Source organism: Osmerus eperlanus, chromosome 9 (assembly GCF_963692335.1).
Source record: "Osmerus eperlanus chromosome 9, fOsmEpe2.1, whole genome shotgun sequence".
Taxonomy (NCBI): Eukaryota; Metazoa; Chordata; class Actinopteri; order Osmeriformes; family Osmeridae; genus Osmerus; species Osmerus eperlanus.
The window spans coordinates 11,482,175-11,501,708 of NC_085026.1; the positions used below are offsets into that span (position 1 = coordinate 11,482,175).

Sequence of the window (19,534 nt, forward strand, 5' to 3'; positions counted from 1 at the left end):
CTGAGTACCCTGAGACCATCAGATCTCAGCCCTTCCATTTCATTGTGACAATCTCTGTGCTCTTCAAGCTTAGATTTTTTTTTTGCTTGGATTTGTTTTTCCACGTTTTCTAAAGGCCTCCTTCAATAGAGAGTGCTTTGTAGTGGCTTGATAGCACTCTATTGCTTTTACCTTGGGATATGGTTATTGTCCATTTTGATGAAACTGATGAAGCTGTTGACAGCTTTTATACTCATCAATGGTAAAATCTTAGAGGCATTCGCAGCTTCCCATTGAATGTGTGTTGTTCATCTATCCATTGACTAGTTGACTTCAGGATGTCATCTCTGTTCCATGGGAAGGTGTTTGTGCTTGTTTCATTCCAGACCATTATTAAATTAATTAATTTACTTCTACCTCAGTGCAGAACATGATCCACAATAGTTGTCTTGTCACAACAGTATATGGCTTGTTGGCTTATGTGAAGGTAAAAAGAAGTTGTGGAGAAGAAAAGAATACTCTTTTTGAGACGCTTGGATGTTGATGGATGCCAATAGTTTATGACCTGGAATTGGATTTAGCTTGTACTGTATTTATTGGCTGCCTTATGTGTGCCATGTGGAACCTTCTTTGGCACATATTCCTTGGCCTTGGTTTTTGTACTGCAGAAGTCCATTGTATAGCATTGTGTGGCATGGCACCGACCAAGAAGAATTCTACACTTCGATTTATTGTATTTTCTTCAAAACCTTTCTCTATAAACACTTAGAGACAAAGCTTCCTTGTGATGGGATCTATGGAAATACAAGAAGTGTTGGGGCTCATTTTCACTTTGTTAATCTCTTACCGAACATACACTCAAGGCAGATTTCCTGATCTTTCCTTCCCCAAAAAGCATCTTAAGAATGTTGAGACCTATATGTCCAGCACTCTACAGCTCCTCTGTCTTACAATGTACCATTGCTTTTGTCTCACTCTTACTAAAGCAAGGCTATGTTTCAACCATGCCTATTCATCCAGCCCAGCACCAGAGCCCAAGGCGTGTGATGATGTGCCTTGCTAAGTGCATCTATTGATAAAGTAACGTTTACTGGGGCATTTAATAAGAGGGATCACTATCACTCAAACCAAAGGTAATGTATATTAACTACTCCTGGATCACGAGTCTCAGCCACTCTGACAAGCCTATATACACAAAATCCAACAAGTGTGCCCTCAAGTTTAATTAAACATTTTTCTGAAAGCGCATCCTCTGTGGAAAATCAACCCTAGTCTCCCTGGCATTTGTGTGTCGAGAAGTTCTCTCTCACTCTCTCTCGTTCCTCCTTGAGTGGTCGATATATTAAAACTTGAACTGATTGATTTGAGAATGCCGTGCCATCAGTGTCTTTGTGTGGCGGTTGACTACATCTGAAGTGTCTCAGTCATCAGCCTTCAGACCAGGGATTGATAATAGCTTGACCAGTGGGGGCCTATCTTATGCTTCCTTGTTTAGGGGGTCTTGTATTTAGCCCCAGAGCACTCATGGTGAATCTCAAATAGCACAAGGGTATTCTCAGAACGAATGAGTGCAAGGTATTTCTCTCTCATCAGGACCTCATGAATACATTGAAACTCTAACTAACTACTTTGACTTAATGTGGAATTTCAAATGAGGGATGTGGATGATTTATTTATTTATATTCCCAGCATCTTAGCAATACTCTTGAACATAGTGTTAGCAGGGAGGGTAATCTCTGTCTTTCATCAGTAAAGTGCTCTTGCAAAAAACCCATCAGCAGTGTATTCTGTATTGATTGATGGGTCCTCCTGCAATACTAGGCAACACTATTATTATCATGCAAAGATTCCAAACTGCCCACAATAAAATCATTGTGCTTTGATTCAAGTTGTCTCTCCCTGGATGTCATAATACCACAGCTGAGGTGTGTTTCATTTCACTTTCTGCACAGAAATCACTGACATCCTCATAAGCGTTAGCCCAGAAACAGGTGTAACTAGTTCTGTTGTCCCACCTAGTCCATGAAGTTTTCTAAATTGAATGAAATTTTCATGTCATGCAACAGGTACCATATTCTGTAACAGTTACAAGCAAAACTATATTATACTGTTATACTATGCCAAGTTATTATCATTTAGGTGTTTATTGTTACATTTCCCATGTAGTAAAACACATAGGACAGTATTCCTTTGTCTTGTTTTTGTATACTTTTAAACCAAACATCTTGAAACGAGTTACATATTGTGGCCAATGTTTATGCAACTCGTTTGAGAAAAAGAAATGTGTATTCACATAAAGCTTCATATAAATATGAAATTCAATACAAATAATACGTACATTGGAAGGTAACAGTTAAAGCAGTTTCAACTTTTATGAGCAAAAGAGAACGATAGGCTACGTCAGCTTAATCATACAACAGATTTGCTGAATTAATGCAGAAATTTAACTTATTCTTTTTGAAAAGAATATGTGTTTGATAACTTTGGTATGTTTGAAAATGTTAGGCAATGTCTTTATAGGTAAACCTTAAACGATTCCGTCTCCGTGTGTTGCATAGGTATAGGCTTCTGTCTTTGTTCATTATCTGGGCATGTCTACATTACTGTAATTTACAGTCGTTTACAGAGTATGCCTATTATTATTTGATTTTATATTTTATTAGGTGAATATAAGGCATACACTGCATAGGTGTTACATAACAGACAAGGGTTTTTATGTATTATAACTCCTTTCTGCAAATGATTACAATTGTAATGAATGTCTAGTTTAAATAACCTATTTATTTAAACTTTAATGTGAATTTCGCAAATGGTTTGCAACTTATTAAGTAGACTGTGATGCCAAACTGACTTTCAATTCATTTGAATGTGACCTTGGTTATCAATCATTGAATCGGGCTATCTAATGTAAACTCGGGTGTCGCATGGATAACATACCACATCTGCTCACCTCGGCATTGTGCCTTCTTGGTTACCAAGTGATTTATTAGAGAAACCTTGTGCGAGGCTGGATCACGAGTCACAATCCAAATGTGATCCAATATATAGCCTGACTGTGTTTTTCATAGCTAAACAATCAGGCCTACATGTAAAATACATAGGTACCTATATCAAATAAATAGAGGCTATAAAATACTTCAATTGTGAAACAACCTTAAAGAAATCTTAAAGACATCTGAGAGTGAAATCTGGTTGGATACTTTGAAAGCACTATCCAGAGAGAGCCTTGTTTGCACTCATGACCAATTTATTGCCGATGAACATATGGCCAATATTTTGTCTCACGTCATAGCAGGGAAAACAAACACCATGCAATGTTAGCAGTCAGCAAGAGCGGAGCCACTTGGCCAGCTATGCAAACGCACTTGGACAATATCAGAAGAGGAGCACTTGCTTTCTGGGTATATAAACCGCATCAGGCTTATCTCTGCACGCACTCCTGACTCCCATTTGGAGATATTTCATTAACTCGCGCGCGCTGTCTTAACGCTGGCAACAACATTCAGTTCCTACCCATCTCCAGGTGAGCGCAATAGACTGTGTACCTGTGTTGGTTTCATTATTCATATAGCCTACTGTGCACGATGCGATTTGTTAATAATCTGTCCTAAATCGCATTTTGTTATTTTGTTGCTGTTTTTATGGTTGTGCGTGCACGCCGCACTTTTTCAAAGAATCATGCGAAATGACATCTAGGCTATTGAGTTTACCATGATCATGCCAGCTGGAATTGGGTTTTGTCACGGTAGCCTCAAAAATGTTTACTAAATCATGGATACTGTGGTTTGTTTGAGGATGAGCAGCCCACGCAAAATTGTATTTACAATATAACCAATGAGACTAAAATAGGATTTTGGCCTATATCTAGGTTACTGACTGCACACAGCTCCATCCTGGATGGCTTTAGATTCACATTTAGAATCTAATTCTGGAACAAACAAGAAGATAGAAAATCGTGAATCTTTTAGTCAGAATGTATTGCTGTGTCACTCAAATAAATGCACCCAACACAGCACCGCTTCGTGAATTTAGGTAATTTGTTACAGCCTATTATCTGGAGACTTGGTGATTAGGCCTTAAAACTAAATATTTTGGGGTAAAGACGGTGTCATTTACGCTAATATTGCCATAAATCTAGAAGCTGGGATAAAGTTTAAGGCAAAGTTTTTCTGAAGTGTTTTTCTACATTGTTTGAAAGGCTTGCAGATGATGTTCCCTCATGATGACAAAATAGTGATTCATGCTGTCGTTCCTCAGCTTCGTCGGTAGAGCCCGCTAGTGTATTGCTGATCTTCATCAAGAGTGATAACAACGATCTTCAAACGCTTCCCAGCATAAGGTCATTGTATTCACATAGGCTATATGTTGTGTGTTCACTGCAGGAGTAATTTGTTTTAAGTACAGTTGATATGAGTTGTAGGAGGAATAGTATTCGTAGGCCTACTGTAAATGCATAGGCCTACACAAGGACTGAAGAGTGGTTTCTCATACGATTCATTTGAAAGGTTTCAGACTCATCAACTGTCCCTCATTGTGTTTTTGAATTGGTAAAGAGATTACAAATAATAAACATTTTAGCAATTTGTCCCATAGAAAGCGATAAATGCCTTGTGCGCCTTAGTGTTGCATGAAATTCACCGTTACAAATAAACTGGTGGTTTAACAAATGAAAGCATGTCCTCGGGGCGCGGGAGCAGTAGTAATCTCGTTTTGACATGTTTAATCATTAGAGGAAGGGAGATGAATAAAGGTTCTGCCTTCGCCTGGAAGCGAAAAATGCTTCTGGAATCAACCCGCTCAAAATGATTTGTGCCTCAGGCCACTTTCCCCGGGCCGTGATTAAGCTCTATAAATAAACCGGACGTAGGTTTACCTGAATATTATACGTAGCCTTTTAATCATAGAGAGTGAAATCAGACTTGTCACCAAATATATTTATCAACAGAACCCCAAGGCAAATGAGGTTACCATTATCAAAGCTTAACTGCCAGCCGGAGGCATCGAAACACACTGAAATTCAGCGATTAAAGAAGAAAAAAATATCAAACCTATTATAGCCTACACACCATCCCGCGGCATTATTTTAATAAATTAAATCAAAAGATGTATTTAATCAAGGGTATAAAAGGTCGTTATCAATTCATTTGTGAACAATACTTTACATTTTGGGGGGATTTCGTCCGATGGGCTTTCTGGTTTATTTGAAAATTAATTATTTTAGGATGCAGTTAGCATAGCCTATATTCTGACATTTTAAATTAGCAGCAGGCCTATCAGCCTAACCATCTTAAAGTATGGAACTTAACTGAGAGTAGCGCGACTTCTTATTGATACATCAAAGTTAATCCAAAAGTAATTACATAGGGTAGAATGAATACGCCTATAAAAATTCTGCATAGTTCATGTGCTTCCATTTCGGAGGCTAGCGCCAGACCAGAGGTGGAACAGCACTTCTATCCTCCTGAGAATTCGAAACGCACCGGTCTGAGTAGGCTATGTCTGCCTTTAGCGATAATTACGCTCAACTGGGTGGTAATGCAAACGTCTCTTCGGAAAACGCGCCGAATCTTGCTTCCTCTATCAGAATAGTGAAGGTGTCCATCTAATAGCCAGTCTGCACTACACACTTATGCTCCCATTGACAATGAGCCTTTGCAGACCGGCTCTGGAGCCATCATTGTGTCCATAGCTTAGTCTACTAGCATCAATGTACGTCCTCTAAGCTCCGTGTGTTTGTTATGATGATGACAATCATTTACAAGAGGGGGCAATTTTATATTGATGAGGATGTAACAATCATAATAATTATTAAAATAATGGCAATACTGGCAAGGAAGGGCTACTAAGACTAGATTAATTCGAATAGTATTGCAATTGGTCCAGCCTAAAATGTGCCTATAATTTGCCTACAGGATATTATTAATATCAAGAATACGTATACATTTAAAAATGTACACAATCAAACAACAACTAATTTTAATCGATTTTGAGAATAAGCTAGGCACAACCACAATAATTCATAAACCCAAATTCTAGCCTATGTAAATGTAAACGTCGTTCGTAGCCATGATTAAATTGGAAGGGATGGATTGTGCTAAAATACTTATTCTGTCTCGTTAACTTTCTTCACGAAAGACTGCTTGACCGTCAGAGTGAAAGGCAAGCCTGTTACCTGCAAAAGTAAACAGGTAAACACAAGGAAATAGACTCTCGAAGTGAAGTACGACCACTTATGCCTGTGCACATTCGCTTCTTCTTTTCGAAACCCTCAGTTCAATTGTTCAATAACTGCACAGACTGCACTCGTGCGATCCAACAGTCACCAAAACCAGCGACACTCTTTTTCTACAATGGCTAAGCTGAATGACACGGGTGGTAAGCGTATCCTGTTATTCGAACATCATCATGAATTGGCCCACAAATATTGCATACAGTTCTGAGAAAATAATTGACTCCATCTTGGAATAAGGACCAAATTCAAATTGACATTTTTTAATGAAATGTGAAGTTGGCACAACATTCCACCGTGGTTGGCTAGCCCTGACGATATCCATAGCATGTTTACCCCACACAGAGCCCAGCTCGATATCCATGAACATGTTCCTCGCACGTTGGGTTCAGTAAGTATTAATCAGTTCAGGGAGTAAACTCTGTCTCCGAGGTTTGGTCACAGCTCGAGTTTGTCTAGGCCTATACCACGTCGAATTCAATGGATCCATTGTAGGTAGGAGACCACCGTGTGATTAATTCTATATACCACAACTAGGCTGGTGAAATATTTACCTTCTAGGTCAGGCTTCTGAACTAGGGGCTGTTAATATGATAGTTTACAGCGTTGGGATACTGTAATTGTAGGATAATATTACTTTGATAATATTGTAGCCTATTGATAACAAACATTTATCCTATATGTATAATTATCATTATTTTGTATTTTTATTATTTTTGTTATTATTATTATTATCAAACATTAAAAAAAAATATTGAATATATTTTAGGAGGCGGAAGGCGTTTTGACCAACTACAGTGAATAGTAGGCTAAGCTATGTTTAGGCACTATATATACATATAAATATATATATTATGTCCGTTTCGTCTGTACCTTACAGAAGGGGATAGGAGAGAAAGTGTGTATAGGCTATGTGTCTCTGTGTGAGCTGAGATGAAGGACTTTCCTTAATATTGTGGAGGGATTCAGGATTGAATGAAGAGATAGTCCATTGAAAGCAGTTGAATGCCATGACAACTAGGAACAACCTCAGATTTATTCCAAACAGTTAGAAAGCATTGTACAGGGGCGTCAATCATCTATTATTTCGCCCCTGAAATAAATGCAAAAACTGCACCCGGACAAAAGCTTCCAACAGGAGCCGGACATTTGTCTACATTTCCCCCATTGTCTGCAGCTTAGCAATCGGTTTGTATTTGTGTTTGCCCGGGTCCGACCACCCAGGATGCGCAGAGGACTTGCTAAAAACGTGAAACATTGTCACCCACATCACATACTAGGTAGGCGGCAGAGGGGCAAGAGCAGAGAAGAAGGGGAGCGGAAAAAATCTTGAAAGAAGAAAAATAAACTAATCTACAATGATAACTTTCCACAAAAGAGGTGACAATGAAGTAGTCTACTCAACGCGGAAGAAGACTAAAACAAATAGGATATGAATGAATGTATACAAAATAAAAATAAACATAAAACAATAATAATTATGATTTATTAGATCATAACAATTACTCGAATAATTGTACGAATTGATTTGAAGTAACCTAAGAATACAACTTGCATGTAATGCTAAGTCATGTTTGTATGTTCCTATTACTATGATTCATATTAGTGTAGCTTATCATATCAACTATTTTGATGTATTATTACTATTTATATCAGTATATTATTAATCACATCCTACTGGGTAATAAAAGGGCTATTATATTGTCATTGAATCCTCTTCGACGATTTGAAACAAGACTTCAGGTTTTAAGTAGGATCCTTGTCCATAAGCCTGGACATAAATATTGACTTAGAAGGTTTACATAAATTAGTCTTGAAAATTTGAATTGGCTCTTTCTTAAAGAAAATGTAGTGTGTTTGTCATAAACATTCGAAGGGGTTTCCAGTATGATCGCATAGTTGCATTAGACACCAAGAAACAAGTTTCCCAGCTCGATTTAATTTTATATTATATGCGGAGGGTACAACGCAAAAGCTTTTTCAGGAGCAATTTGTTAAAACGTGCTTTCAAGTATTCAGAGTATAAAGCTACTTGGAGGTCCTTTGTATGTAAATAGGGTGTAAAAAAGGCCCTCCCCATCTTTATAATTAATTGACACGTTATACCACTCATCATGTTCTGAAGCACCAATGGTAGAGGCTCGGATCTCCCCAAAACCCACAATTTCACATCTGCAAACACTGTCTTCATCCACTTGACTCCCAAGACCCGCCCACACGTGGCCAACCTTTTGCGTTTTTAATGCTTTTTCACTGCAGGTTCATGTGTTGAGACCAACCTTATATGGACTGATCAGACCGGTAATGGCTTATTTCCCCCTAGCACCCAGCAGTGGCACAGTATCTATGAACCAGTTATAGCACTTCAGCCACTTTGGCATTCTTCCTGGACTTACAGAACTGATTCCTCTGCTACTTGGTTAGGCAATGGTTATCTACAGCGGCTCGTGATTTGCTCTGACTGTAGTTCCACGTATAACGTCAGTTATATTTTTTCTGAAACATCGATTGTGTTTTCTGTTTTAAAACAGCGGATTGCCAAACTGGTGCAGCAACTTTCCTGCATACATTTCCACAAGACATGTCGTTGACCAACACAAAGACGGGCTTTTCTGTAAAGGACATTTTGGACCTCCCTGACACGAATGATGAAGAAGGATCTATCACTGGAGCGGAGGAAGATACGGAAGGATCTGAGACAACAAAAACGTCTGGAGTTTTGGTGCAAAGTCCGCTCGAAAACGTTCAAAACCTGCCTTTAAAGAACCCATTTTATGATAGTAGTGACAATCCTTACACAAGATGGCTTGCTACCACGGACAGTATTCAATATTCACGTAAGTGCTGTTCAATAATTTTTTGTCGCTTTAAGGGTGATCTGCCTTTTTATGAGTAGCCTAATATCGAAACGATATGTGCCTAAACTTATAGGCTACTGAATGAAAAATCTATACCGCTGCCCGGTCTCAGTCCTGCCCTTAGATCGTGTGCAGCACTTGTCTTTATTCACTGTGTATACGGTGCCAACCTTTACAACCTTTCGTTGTAGCCTACGTCTACATCCACATGTAGCACCTAATCATAGTAGCCTATCTCTTGAATAATGTGTGTAATAGGCCTAGCCTATTATATAGCATTTGTAGCATTAAGCATGGATAGCATAATTTTTCGTTATTTCGACTTGAAAATGTGATCCTGTGCATACGCGAATTTGTGGCAAGACTGCTTCATTTTCTGCTTTGGTGTATCACCCTCTTCAGGAGACTGATGGAAATCATTTAGCCTACGAAAGCTACAGAAGTGAAAATAAAAAGGCATGCATTTTCATTTGGGCTACTATTGAATTAGCCTACATTCAGAATATTTGGATGAATGCCCTTAAATGTCTGCAAAAATGAAGTGTCTTGTCTGACAGGTTGCCTATTAGGCCAAATGAATTCTTGTATTGCACTGTGTTTGACTGTACATTTTGTTTCCACGCAGTGCATGGCCTATCAGCTAGTTCACAAGACTCCGCCAAGTCTCCGGAACCCTCTGCGGACGAATCACCAGACAATGACAAGGAAACTTCAAGCAACGGCAGCGACTCCGGGAAGAAGCGAAAAAGAAGAGTGCTATTTTCCAAGGCGCAGACGTACGAACTTGAGCGTCGGTTTAGACAACAGCGATACCTATCCGCGCCAGAGAGGGAACACCTCGCGAGTTTGATTCGCCTGACTCCAACTCAAGTGAAAATTTGGTTCCAGAATCATCGGTACAAAATGAAGAGAGCCCGCGCTGAAAAAGGTATGGAAGTGACACATCTCCCCTCTCCCCGGCGGGTGGCCGTGCCTGTCTTAGTCAGGGATGGAAAGCCTTGTCATACTCTTAAAGCTCAGGACTTGGCGGCCACTTTTCAGGCTGGAATTCCCTTCTCGGCGTATAGCGCCCAGTCCCTTCAACACATGCAATATAATGCTCAGTACAGCGCCGCCACCACGCCACAATTCCCAGCACATCACTTGGTGCAAACGCAACAGTGGACTTGGTGAACAATTAGAGACTGGAAGGGCTGCCTTTTGAGAGCACGATAGGGAGTTCACAACAAAATAAAGACTTTCATTTTGCAGCTTGACCCATAGGCTATACCATTTTTTCGGGGCTACTGTGTGCGCCGTGTTTACATGTTTTCGTTATGAGAACTGGGTCCAGCCTCTCCCTAGATTTAAGAATGTCAATGCTCATGTGAAATTTTGTAAAATATGTTTGTGTGTTGTAGAGATGTTTTCTTTTTGTCCTTCGTGTTATCAGCACGTGCAAAACCACTTTATAATTATAGAACATTTTATTTCTTGCTTCTTTTACAATGGACCGAAAATATTTATGGCCATGAATAAACATTGGCAACTTTGAGCTTTTTTCCCTTTTTGTTTTGTTTATTTTCTTTCTTTCTTTTTGTAAATACATTGTGGCAATTGTTTGCAACCTAGAAAACATTCAGAATCGTTTAGCTGGAGATATACATATTTCCAACTTAAAAGAAGGGTATAATACTATGTGACGAAAATGTCATGACTGCCGTAAAATATCTCATATGGTTATGTGAATAACAGTTACATCGCGCGTTGATGGGGACTTATCCCGTTTTTTATAAGGATTTTAATAAAATGCTGTTTCAGAAATTACGTTTTTGGTTTGCGTGTCTTAACTACGTCCCATGAATTTGATTATGCCTGAATAGACTGCGTAAACATATTATGATTAGCCTATGTGAGGATACGTGTTGCTTAAGTAACACAGGGTAGAGGTAGGCTAAATTCATATCAGGCGCACTTGAATTCTCTCTTTTGAGCCTGAATGAATCCGTCGACATTTTCTGAATTTGGACAAGTCAGTAAAAAAAGAGGCTAAAGTCACTTGTGAAATGGGGACTAAAATCCACTTAGGCTACTTAATATAAGAGGGCTTCTTCAGCTAAGAAGCTTTGAGTCAAAAGCACTCCTTTTCAACACCCCGAATGCTCCCGCATCGGCTACTGCTCCGATGTTAAGTGGTAGGCTACATTTAAAGGGTTAACATGAAAAAGAAATGTTCACTAAACTTTAGACTAAGTTGCGTGGCAAACAAAAGTTAAATGAGGAATATGCATACATATTTTGTATAAGGGCATATGGGCTACAAGTTAAAGCAATTGCCAAAAAAGCAATTGGCAATTAGCAAAAAGAAAAACGTAGACTTTGTGGAATAAAGAATAGTAGGCTTGATTAATTCAGTTGACTAGGGAATTCTATTTTCTGAATAAGCCGGTAAATCTCAATAAGTAGTTACTATAGGTTATGAAAGACTAGTCTTAAAAAGTATTTCCAAAACAGACACACAATACTGGCAAGTACGAGCGCACTGCGGAAAATTAGACCAGTTTGGTATCTTGAGTAAATATGATGACCTGTCGAATATCTTATGCATTGTTTGTGCCAAGAAGAGAAATCTTAGAACAACAGATGTTAGAGTCGCCCCATTATCATTGAGCAAACAGCTACATTGACACGAATAGCTAATTATTTACAGAATTCTATCTCAAGGGGCACTGCTTTTAAAAAGAAATTGGTTTTGCACTGAGATAGTTCTGTAGACGTTTACATTATAGCAAGCTGAGATCGGGACAAACAGTTATTCCCCATATCCTCCCAATTGTATTATCCAATCGGTTGCATATGATCATTGTGTTAAACATGATCGATAAAGAATGCTCACCCTGTATATCCTTTATGCTTATCAGGATATTAGTTACTTCACAGTCTCCAGATACAAAATAACTTGACCTTTGCAGTTTCTGAACAATAGACTCCAACTTATAAGTTGCACTGACAGAAAATTGTTCGTAGTTTTCTCTTAGTTGTATTCCTAGTTGAATCCACGTACAATCATATGCGTAGTGCTATACCATCCACTATATTGAATAACAGCGGACTGTTATAATTTAGATACCTTCCAGTTAATAAAACATGTTGATTTCTGTGTGGCTCTAACCCCCGTGACCTAAGATTCACCACTGTGACTAGTTTTGTGCACTCTATCTTTGCACTATATACAGTATACAACAAAAACACACACAAAGGACCAGGGCAGGTTCTCGTGAATGTTAGAGGCGTGCATATTAAGCAGAAGCAAGAGTGGGAAAGCAGACTGTGTGGATAGACACTGCCAGAGGTTCTTGGTGCTATTCAGTTCCTTTATCTCGACCAGTGCATCCCCGAGTCAGGGAGATGTATCCTTGGGGTTTTGTCGTGCCTGTCAGTTGGTGGCATTGTGATCGTTGTTGCACACGTTGTCTTCCATATGGACAGCTGGGCCTGGGCAAGGAGAAAAGGATCCCTCACAAAACCCAAATTGTGTCCAGCTCTCAAATAAAGCATTGTTGTCTCTCAAAGAAAAACGAATTAAATATTCGTGCTATATCTATTCTTGAAAAAAAGCCCTCATTCACAGATAACAGGGAGTCCTTCTTTCTTGATAGAGCTATGCTAACAACAGCCCTCTCATTTCTCTCTTCCCCTTCTCGGTCCGCCCGATCCTCCCCACTGAATGACTTATTATTGTCTGTCCCTAAAAGTGTATGGTCACTGTTCAGCTAAACTATTTTTAAACTCCTAATTTCTGTCAGTCTTGTTTCCTGTTTGCTTTGTGTAAGGGTCTCATGCCGGCCTGTTCACATTTCTAAGCTCCATGGAAAAATCTGACACCATTTGTGAAAGCAGTCTGTACTTTGACAAGACACTACATTCTAGAATTTCAGACGTCATGCAATAATTTCACTACAAATAATCGAAACGACCTCCCCAGAAATCAGGGAATCGATTCATTAAAAAAGAAACAACATACGAACTTAAAAATAAATAAGGGATCTGCAATTTATCATAAATATTTATGTTATTTCAACGGATATTTCTTAAACATTGCAAAACGATTCCTTAAAATAATGTAATGTAGGCCTAATATTGTAAAAGGCCTTTAGGCCTAATATTTCGAATACAGTTTCTTCAGGATAGCAAATGTTTGGTTACTCGGCTGTATTTACAAGGATTTTTTTTAGCCACACAGCTTATTGTATTATTTTGTTGCTAGATTTAAATAGCCAAGATATTATGCTTTTGAATCGAAATGGATGGCTTATGACATGAAGTCTCATCGCTAATTATCTCATGCATATCGACACGTCTGTTCATTATGTATTTGAACTTGATGCGTAGTTTGGGTTTTTGGGCCATGTCTAGACGTAGCATACCCTACATGTGCCATTTTGGGTCTTAGAAAGTGTTGAGATATTTCACCCAATTTATCATTTTAATGTGTCATGGTCATGCACAAACTGTCCTTATAACATCAACGTGCAAAACCTTATACCAGCAAAATCCCTGAGCATTATGAAGTTAATCTATGTGAAAATAGAGATAAAGTTTTGAAGGTGTTGAAAGGTACAAACAGAAAACATTTTAACAACCATTTATTACGCGCCATAGTTCATCCAGTGGAGCTAATAGGCCTACGCTTTATAATAGAATACTTCAGGAAATATGCACTTAGGTACTCGTGGATCTTCGTCGTCCTGACCATTTGAACCTCGACATAAATCATCCTCTATCGTGTACATTTCAAAATAAACGAGGATTTCAAAGCTATAATGATGGCGGCTTTCATTTAAAGGAAACAATCTAGTTTTATTGCCTTAAAGCAGATCCAGATTAGATTCGCCTACCGTGACACAGTGCAGATATTAAAGTGAGGTAGAGGCAGAGATAGAGAAGGACTGACACATGAAAAGAGGAGGATTGTTTCACCTGCTTACCACAAGATGGAGGCAGAGATCTATAGATAGTAGGCTACTAAGGTAGATTTCACCTCGACCCTATTGCTGTTGCTGCATGATAGCCAAGGCTATATATATAAAAAAACATCATATGCGGAAAACAATTGGTTTCATTATATAGGCTAATATTATATGTTAGGCTATATTTAATCATAAACTTCAAGGCCTACTTTAGCAGTTATAATTTAATCAATTTCTAACCAAGCATGTATGTTTAAAAGTATAATATTTTTACAGTAAAAAATATACGTTTTCTCCACTATAAGCATGTTGTGTAAGCTTATGAGTCCATCTGAGAGTTGTTTACCAACAGACAGCTCAGTGCCAGTGCTGTCAATTAAAATGTTTGGAAGCGTCCGCTACTTTTCATCCAATTAAGTTCCAGCAGTAGGCCCCTCGCCAACTGTTCCAGCCAATCGCCTTTGGCGAGGCGGGCTTTCCACCTTACCTTATCTTATAAAACCAATTGGAATACAAATTAGAGCTGGGTGGAAAGCGTGGAAGTTCAGACAAGAATTGGCAGCACTGTTTATCAAATTTGAATGTATTAATGTTAGCTTATTGCAGCTTTAAAGAGTTTTTTTTTTAATTTACGCCAATATTTTTTTTATAGAAGTAGCCTAAGTATGTTGTTTCAGGCATCTGATTAGAGTCGTGATAGGTTGAGAGAGAGAGAGAGAGAGAGAGAGAGAGAGAGAGAGAGAGACTCCGCAGTGTGGCGCAATAGGATCACAAAAAATATTTTGGCAAAATATACCATTGTAGCCCTAATTATTACATTTCTCTCCTTAAAATAAAAGCCATTGACATTCTGGTGGTAGACCCACTTGATGCCCAACGCGTTTGACGATATTTAGATTAGGCTATGATGCTCCGGTCTACCGACGACGACGACGAAAATGATGAAGAAAACAGTCATTGCTGACTTATACGATAATTTTGCATTCCAGTATGCCAAAATCCACACCTACCGCCCTCATCGGCTTTAATACCCTAGTTATCTGAAATGGTCATCTGTCACCCAGTTTATTCACACTTATTGGACAACAGCACAACAAAACAGTTTAATTATTCGATTTTATTTGTGAAAAAAGAAACATCTATAAAATGTGTAGGCTACTTCACGCCTAGATTGTCTTGTGAGCTTTAAGGTCCTGGTGTAGCAAATTACTTGTATGGCACTTATATTCACAATATTCAAAATGACTACATTTCACATTCTAACAGACTCAAGGAACCAACAACTTAGACAAGCTAACAGTTTTATCTGAAATGTAGGCTACTTTACCTCTAGAGGGCCTTATTTAGTTGTTAAGATCTCAGGACACTGTAAAAATATTTGGAAGTATAGTGGAAGGTATAGTCAGACTATTGGTTTCATAGCTACTTGGAAAGTTATATAGTTACATTTAGTCATTTAGCAGACGCTCTTATCCAGAGCGACTTACAGTAAGTACAGGTACATTCCCCCGAGGCAAGTAGGGTGAAGTGCCTTGCCCAAGGACACAACGTCAGTTGGCATGACCGGGAATCGAACTGGCAACCTTCGGATTACTAGCCCAATTCCCTCACCGCTCAGCCACCTGACTCCCTTATTGGGTGTGCTTTACATTTACATTTAGTCATTTAGCAGATGCTCTTATCCAGAGCGACTTACAGTAAGTACAGGGACATTCCCCCGAGGCAAGTAGGGTGAAGTGCCTTGCCCAAGGACACAACGTCAGTTGGCATGACCGGGAATCGAACTAGCAACCTTCGGATTACTAGTCCGACTCCCTCACCGCTCAGCCACCTGACTCCCCACATAGTTAAAGATATCATTGCTCTGTCATCAAAGGACATAAAAAGACATTGTTATTTTGAGGGATATGTTCTAAAGCCACTATATGTTGTACATTATCTATATGTATCCATTCACTATTTGGACAACAAAACGTTTCTTTCCATCAGTTTAGTATTATCCTAAACTGCTCCAAAATCTACTGGAACACATCAGTCTTCAAATCACCATATTGTATCCAGGGGACTTATCAATGAGGTGGGTAAATATAAGGATAAGGCAACATTTTCAGTTGTTTAATTGTGACTGTAATATAGACAATGATATTAAAAGTAAAACATCGCCAAACATTAGGCATGCAGAATACTAAGACCTCTCTGTAGAGCTGTTGTTTTTGAGTGTGTATGTTGAGTGTGTGTGTGTATGTTGAGTGTGTGTGTGTATGCATGTGCATGAGCTTGAGTCTTCTCTGTCCTTTACAGGATCTTAAGATTAAGGTTGGAGGCCTTCTGGAGCAGGGTCTGGTGACAGCCACAAGCAGAGACCAGTAATAAGTCTGTCAAGTGGAGGCAGCTGTGAACTTTTTAGGAGAATCATATAAAGGATACATTTTTATTCTTATTAACTAATGAATATTGCTTATGCATATGTTTTACTTATATTCTCCAGTATGATAATATTGTTACTACACCACCTATATAACTGTTGGCATTACACCAGTGTTCTAATGTTGGTGAGTTTGCTGGATCATATCTTTATTAAACTTGTAAACTCAAAAATCTTCTTTGTTGCCTATTTTTCACAACTTGTAACCAGCCATAACCCAATAACAAAATGGCATTGTGAGGAGGCATCTATTTTCAAGGCAGTGTTTAGGTTAAGGGGGGCACGGTGGTAGCATTGCCGCCTCGCAGCAAGAAGGTCCTGGGTTCGATTCCCGCTTGCGTCCTGTTGGTGCCTTTCGGTGCTCAGGTGGGCTATCTCCTGGGCCATCCTGCATAGATTTGCATGTTCTCCCTCTTCTCACATGAGTTCCCTCCCCAAAGATCCCCAATATAAAAACATGCAGAACAGATGGCTCTCCTGCCCATGTCCCTGGCTAGGACCTGGGTGAGCAGCTGGACTTGGCTCCTGGGCACTGCTGATGTGGCTGCCCGCTGCCCTGGGAGGAAGGACAGCAGGATGGGATAAAGGCAGAGCCGAATTTCTCCAGTGGACACCCTGCCGTGTGTGTGTGTTTTCAGCTTCCTGCACGCGTATTAATAAATAGTAATCAAGTAGGCCTACTTTCTTTAGCCAAATGCAGTACATGTTTCACATGGCCTTGGTGGAGTTATTTAAATATTTATGGTGAGATAGACAATGCCAAGTTTGGCATTGGTGTTGTATGTAGCAACAAAGGTCAACAATCCTCAACACAGACATAACAATTCTGTCTCTACAGCTAGGCTTAATGCAGCACATGTATTCAAAAATATTTTTCTTCTCACACATATATATATAGCAAATATGTAATAACCTGGTCTCAGTTGAAACTGGAAGTGGAAATGTCTTGAAAATCATTTTGATTCCAGGATTTTATTTTGTATGTTTTATATGTGAACCACTGGCCACAAGGTGTATGGGTCTCCAGGGTACTACATCAACTACAACGTTTGAGTCCCTCTGACAGGATACCACACTCAAGTGATTAAATGTGTAACGGCATAAGTCAACAAAAATGGCTATATATTGACAAATGGAAGTGTATTTGCCATTTAATTCTTCTCAGACCTTGCTTACTTGCCAAATCTAGCAACAATGTTATGTATGCTGGAAAAGACGCTGAATTGGCAGTCCTTGAGAGAGACCCTGGATAGGTCAGCGTTTAAAGTGTCATAGAGAGGCCACCAGTTTAAGTGTCATTTTCAAGTAAACGTCAAGGTTCTTGACCACGATCAATAGAAAAAGGGGTTCACTATGGCATTTGCAATTCACCAATTCATTCATCAAATATGTTTACGTGTCCAAGAAGGAGCTCGGAATTCTGTTTTCCTTAACAATGTTCATTATATCCATGTTCAAATCTTTTGTCATTCAAATATTTATTATTACACAATAGAGACCTGGCTGCCTTTTACTTAAAATAAAATGACTCTTTGAGATGTTTTATTTGAATAGCTGACTCCTGTAAAAAGTAAAGTTGCAGTAAGTTTACAATGTTGTACATTCTATATGGTCTTATTTTCTTTGTCTTCTCTTTCCCCAATGTTCCACCTTAGGACTTGAATTGTCTTGTTTAACAACCACAATCCTCTCAAGTAAGATGGGCATTGGAGACAGCGCGAACAATCATGTTCCAAGAGTTGAGTGTTTATGCCTGTCGCTAAATGGATTGTCTCACCTCCTTCCGAAGATGAACCTGAGATGCTTGAGATGCCTGCACTGCAAATGGATCCTGGGATTTGCAGTTTGATAATGATGAACCATCATCTGTGTCAGACATGCTTCAATCAGAGACTGCTGTTTAACCTGAATGCTCATCACAGAACAATCTGGAAGCATTGTGTTACACAACATTACTTCCATTGAAGGTATATAAAAAACAATGTACTTTGTATTGTGACTGTAAAATTAGTAAAATGTTTTCATATATGACCGTGTAACCATCCTTGTGATAAATCACTTGTATTGTGTCTCTTTACAAACTGTCTGTTGTAATACGAATTAAACATGTTTAACAGGAATTACTTTTGAGTTATTGGATCATGTTAACATCATACACTGAAGAGACATATTACAGGAGCACTACACACCATAACAACTACATTCTGAATTGGGTTCATGTATTGACTGTGCATCCTTGTTTTACATCAGCAGTCCTAACCTCATAATCAACCAAAGTCAACCTACTTTCGATAAGAAGCCATCTAGAAATTGGTTGGAGTAGTGTTTTGAAGCTGACAGAACATAATAATAGGGAAAATAAATGAAGAACATAGCAGTAAGAAGAAAGCTAAACCACATTGTAAACCAGGACAAAAGTATTATCTATAAACTTTAGGATAGTGTGTCCAGTGCATTGCATAACACCGTCAGTCAGATAAAAAAAAGAAAAAAAGATGACTTACTCAACAAGGTCTTACAACAATTATATGGTACCCTCCATACTAATGTTTCAGTTTGGGTTTGAACATTTTTATCTTACATTTGGTTTTACACAGGATGGATCATTTGGACTCGAAAGTTCTGTCCTCTTGTTAAAGTCACAATGTACTTCTCCACTAGCACATTAACACAAAGCATAAAGATGAATCTGATCACGTTTATGTGAATCCCAGTGTCATTAATATTAATGATTTTATGAACATGTACTGGATCTAAAAAAGATTGCTTTAACATCAAATAAGTGTGTTCATATTTTCTGTTTATAATAATACAGTAGTTTCATAAAGTCATACAGTAAATGTTAACATATAAAACGAATTACACCTTAACTATTACATATCTTACTGTTACTGTATAACTGCAGAAATTGCATAAAGAGTGACTTATGACTGCACATTATGAGCTATTAAGAAGTGCAACTAGAATGTAGAGGTTCCGTAAAAGGAGTAGAAGAATATGTCAAAAGATACATTCAGGCAATGTAATAAAGATGTACAAAAGTCCATGAGGATTAAATATAGGTCATAGATCATAGAAACTGTTGTAACAAAAA

General features: G+C 38.6%; 1 protein-coding gene across 2 annotated transcripts; it reads left to right on the forward strand.

Moving 5' to 3' along the window:
- Window positions 1–3,423: 3,423 nt before the first annotated feature.
- nkx2.2a (NK2 homeobox 2a) lies at window positions 3,424–18,545 on the forward strand. Of its 2 annotated transcripts, none has more exons than XM_062470276.1 (3): window positions 3,424–3,502; window positions 8,740–9,045; window positions 9,692–15,248. In XM_062470276.1, the coding sequence occupies exons 2-3, from the start codon at window positions 8,790–8,792 to the stop codon at window positions 10,237–10,239; spliced, it is 804 nt and encodes a 267-aa protein (XP_062326260.1). In that variant the 5' UTR covers window positions 3,424–3,502; window positions 8,740–8,789; the 3' UTR covers window positions 10,240–15,248. The 2 variants fall into 2 exon arrangements, with proteins under 2 accessions (XP_062326260.1, XP_062326261.1); XM_062470277.1 differs by lacking the exon at window positions 3,424–3,502 and adding an exon at window positions 18,096–18,545 and having other exon boundaries at window positions 8,491–9,045; window positions 9,692–9,994.
- Window positions 18,546–19,534: the final 989 nt, after the last annotated feature.